General features: G+C 45.6%; 1 protein-coding gene across 1 annotated transcript; it reads left to right on the top strand.

Moving 5' to 3' along the window:
• Positions 1-393: 393 nt before the first annotated feature.
• On the top strand, positions 394-1,028 carry Hspb3 (heat shock protein family B (small) member 3). Its single transcript, XM_004623098.2, has one exon. The coding sequence runs from the start codon at positions 440-442 to the stop codon at positions 896-898; it is 459 nt and encodes a 152-aa protein (XP_004623155.1). The 5' UTR covers positions 394-439; the 3' UTR covers positions 899-1,028.
• The last annotated feature ends 3,730 nt before the right edge of the window (positions 1,029-4,758 follow it).

The following is a 4,758-nucleotide window of genomic DNA, read 5'->3' as shown; positions in this document are numbered from 1 at the left end:
TACTAACTCATAAAATGAGCTTGCAAATCTCTATTGTTGTAACTTGTATCTCATTAGATCTGCTGTTCAAAAAGAGGACCCACTCGCCCACAGTTTTCCAATGCAGTTTCCGATTGCCATTCTTCTCTTTCCCTGGAAGTAAGGAAGGCAGACACATTTGCCGAGGATAACTGAGAATGCCAGGGAGATCCTCTCTTGGGCAGCTTGAGCAGGCTGTGTGCTAAATGCAACTCCGAAACGACTCCTATAAATAGCCACTCATTGTCAGGGCCTAAAAAGACAAGAGTGAGTGTGCCTGGTCTGATTCGGGCCTCACTGAGTGCTCGCGTCTGGGGAGGGCTGTAAATGAATAGCTGCTCAGACTGGGGATCTGGTCGGAGCCGGCAGCAGGGTTCAGCACTTGCTGAAGGGAATCGTGCCCTGCTGCCTGGGCTGCACTATGGCGAAAATCATCTTGAGGCACCTCGTGGAGACTCCAGTGCGTTACCAGGAGGAGTTCGAAGCTCGAGGTTTAGAAGACTGCAGGCTGGATCACGCTTTGTACGCCCTGCCCGGGCCGGCCGTCGTGGACCTGAGCAAAGCCAGGGCAGCACCGCAGTTGTCGCCTGCAGAATCAGCGATGGCAGAAATGCCACCCGGAGAAGGCAAATCCCGCTTCCAGATCCTGCTGGATGTGGTCCAGTTCCTCCCCGAAGACATCATCATTCAGACCTTTGAGGGCTGGCTGCTGATCAAAGCTCAGCACGGAACCAGAATGGATGAGCACGGCTTTATCTCACGGAGCTTCACCCGGCAGTACAAACTGCCAGATGGAGTGGAAACTAAAGATTTGTCTGCCATCCTCTGTCACGATGGAATTTTGGTGGTGGAACTGAAGGCTCCATTTGGGACTAAGTGAAACTCTAGCGGTTCCTGCGCAAACCAGGAGGATGATAGCTCGGCCAGTATTCCCGCCGGAATATTTGTATCACCCGTATTTGAAATGACTTGCTATAATTTTTATGAAGATTAAAACTATATAGACAATTCCTGGTATGTTGCAGTTGTTTTTATTATTCTTATGCAGAAAATTGTTCAGGATATTTGTGCAGTAGGAGACTGTAGTTTGGTATTCGATAGTAGTGTGTCTTTATGACTCCCAGTAGTGCCAGAGGCAGTTGGTAAACCCGTGGCACAAGAACCAAACTCAGTTAAGGATTTTTTATCCACTTTATGAAAAATTTCCTATATTGCTCAAAACCAGTTGTGACTCCTTTCTCCTGGTAAGCTTTTCTTTTGGTTGTATTTTAATTAAAATGGGGCTTTAAAAATATAAAGTCTGGAGGTTAAAATGCAGTCCTTGGAAATAGGACCTGAAATCTATAATTCACTATATGATTTCCAGATATTATCAATCTTAATTTCTTAAAAAGTATGTATCTATATATATCTTATTCATTTTTTCTAAGCTACCCTGAACCCTCTCTTGAGTTTTTTAAAATTGCCTATAGTTTGTGAGTACTTACACAACATCAATACATATTTTGACTCATTAAATTAAGTTTAGACAACTAAAAAAATCAGTTAGTGAATTCACTGCTAATCCGTGCTGTTTAGAATCAACACACATTTTTGCATTTCAGAAGATGGTGAAGTGTAACTCATCTGCTTTGTGTGTCCCTGAGCTCTAAATAGCCTAGTGGCCAGTGGCCATGAGGACACTGGAGCCGGCGCAGTGTGTCTGAACTGCCCAGCACCGCTGACCACGGGTGCTTGTGTCCTCCGGAACTGCTGCTCTGTTGGCTTGTGGTCGAGACCTTGGTCAAGGTTAAGCATGTGCTTAGGATCCTTGCCTTCCACAGCTGCTCTGTGACATTCCAAAGGTTTGCTATCTCATCCTACACACACTGAATATTTCTTCGGAGGAAGTGGCTGCTTCCCTTTTACCAGCCAGGGAGTGTGAGCTGATAGCAAGGGACAGAGCTAAGAATAGGAGAGAATGCAGTGGGTGAAGACGCGGGTGAACTCAGACAGAGATGGAATCCCTGTGCTCCTCCACGGTGCTTCCGTAGCTCAGGGAGAAATCTGAGAGGCTCTTCGTTTGCTGGTTAATGAAGGTGAAAGGACTGTCTGGTTCTATACTTGCATGAGGTCTGTGCAACCATGCTAAGTAAGAAGTTTGACAAAGTATCACCGACCAGCTTTGCAGGCAACCAAGTTAACAGCAATCAATAGGATTCCAGATCTACTAATATAATTAAATCTGAGATACCAATTGTCCCTCTTTAAGTGATTACTTCCCATTGGAACAGTGTGAGACAAACGAGTGTTTTGAGAAAGGATCCCCGGCCCCCCACCCCGCCACCCCTTTGGTCTTGATCTCCAGCTCCGTGAGAGCCTGCCTCTGGGAAAGCTTAGGAAGCCATACACCTACCATGAGGAAGCACTGAGAGGAATGTTTCCTTGAAAGTTAAAATAAGCATCTCTGATTAGCATTTTTTTCTAAGGTAAAATTTAAAGGCATACATAATGCTTTTATGTAGACAACAAAAGTCATTTATTCTACTGTCATGAGATAGCTACTTCTAATATCTAGTTTATCTTAGTAGTAGTAGTAGTAGTAGTAGTAGTAGTACTGGTATTTACTACCTTTTACAAGGTTAGCATTATACTTGCATGGCATGTGTCCTGTCTATTCTGGTCATATCAGTTTCCCTTTCCATTCCCATCAATTCAAACCCATATTCTGTCCTTCCCATCCCACTTTTGGCCCAAACAGGCTGATGCCTACAGCCCATATTATTCTAGCTTCCAACGCGTCACCCTTGAGAGGCGCAGACTGGACACCAGCCATGGGAGAGCCATGGGTGAGCAGAGGGGAGAGAGGGCCAGGTGTTCCTTCCCTGCTGCGCCTGGGCCGCTTGGGCCATGGAGTCTCGGATTCCCCTGGAGATCCCATTTGTGCTAGGCTCTGGGGAGCCTTCTGCTCTTTTTCCACCTGGCTCTTTACCATTCTTTATTCTCTCTCCTCCGCCTGCTGTCTTGTAAATGGTGTCTTTGTTAAGGGATTATGTTTCCTGCTGAAACCCCAGGGCTCCACATTTTAAGCGATAAAAGAAAGGAACAAAGCAAATACATTAGTTTCTTTTACTACCTAACACTTACTTTTAATGGTTGTTTACTATTCCACCATAGGAAAACTATTATCATCTAACCTCTCTTCTGCTCTGGGTCCCAACAAGAAATGTCCTCAAACTGGAATGATATCACAGGATTTATTTATAAAGAAATTAATTATAAAAGAAAGAACAGAGTGTACAGGACCTGCAAAGGAAATTGCCATAAACAAGGAGTGGTAGTGTGCCGAGTGGTGTCTCACAGGCCAAGGGATGAGAGCAGGAAGTAGCTCTCGGAAGTCAAGAACAGGTCAGTGGGAACACCTGCTGTGAACTCTATGGGAAGGGCACAGCCAGCCTAGGGCCACCTGGGGCAGAGAGAGGCAGAGGAAGGAATACTTTCTCCTTCTAAGCTCCTACAAGGGCTCCCCACGGGGTGGGCCCAACTGGCGGCCATGGGTAAGGAGCCCTTGTGATCCAGTTCAACAACCTCCCAGTTTACAGGCACAGTGGAGAAAGGTGGAGGGTGACTTCTGCGGGTCGAAGGAACAAGAGCCGAAATGCTAATAAAATCTGTTCTGTTGTCATAGTTCTGTCTTAGAAAATCTTTTCTCCAAACTAGAGCATGAGGGCTGGAGAGATGGCTCAGTGGTCTAAAGCACCTACTTGAAACAAGCTTGGCAAAGTACAGGAACCGCGGTTCGATCCCCAGCACCACATGCCAGCCAGCCCGCCCCCTGGTGGGCTGAGCTGGCCACACACACACACAATAAATAAATGTAATAAATAAAAATAAATAAATATTAAAAAAAAAAAACAAACTAGAGCATGAGACAGAATTGGACAGCTGACTCTATCCAGGAGTTACAAGCTAAGGATGGTAAGAATGTAGAAATTGGGGGAAGAATCAACATGGTGTGATGAGGGCTACATTGGAATGAACTAAAAAGAGATTCAGAGAGTCTTTGGCAGGATATTGGCTCAGCACATGGAACCTGTCTAAGGAGACTTCTCTTCAGAGAGAGAACAAATCTGAGAGCAGCCCACACAGGAGTCTGGAGCAGCAATCTGTTTATCAGGTTCCCTACTGTATCCATTTCCCGTTAGTCAAGTGTCTACTTACAGGAAGTAGACAGTCCTGTACTTCTGAGTTGTAGCATCCAAGCCCTTAGTGGCTGCTCAGGAGACCACATGCTCCGGGTGTGACATTTCATCCGTGCTGGGAGCAGAAGGATGACTCAGCCTGGGGACAGTTCCGGGAGGAGAGCACAGGTCCAAGGATTCCATCTGGACTCCTGCCACCTGAGGAAGCTGGGCAAAGGTGCTGGCAAAAGTGGCCACAGCATAAGGGGAAGGCAGGAGATACCTTTAGAAGTGAGGGGGTGGGCAACAAGGTGCGCAGCATTTGTAACCCAGAACTACAGGTGACACCAAGTGAACAAGACACTCTTGTAGCATCTACTGTATTTATATCCTACAACACCTTCAAGTTTTATGGGCCCTGATAAGCCCTTATATTTTGACCTAATTTTTAACTCAGGTTCAAATGAATCTTCTTAAACTCATTCAAGACATTCGTAAATTATGGACCGAAGTCTAAAGTCTGCATATATAATTTATATGTTTAAGTTGGAGTCAGTGAAGATTGTGATGACTTTGTCCC

Source organism: Octodon degus, unplaced genomic scaffold (genome assembly GCF_000260255.1).
Source record: "Octodon degus isolate 3935 unplaced genomic scaffold, OctDeg1.0 scaffold00001, whole genome shotgun sequence".
Taxonomy (NCBI): Eukaryota; Metazoa; Chordata; class Mammalia; order Rodentia; family Octodontidae; genus Octodon; species Octodon degus.
This window is presented reverse-complemented; position numbering and strand designations above follow the sequence as displayed.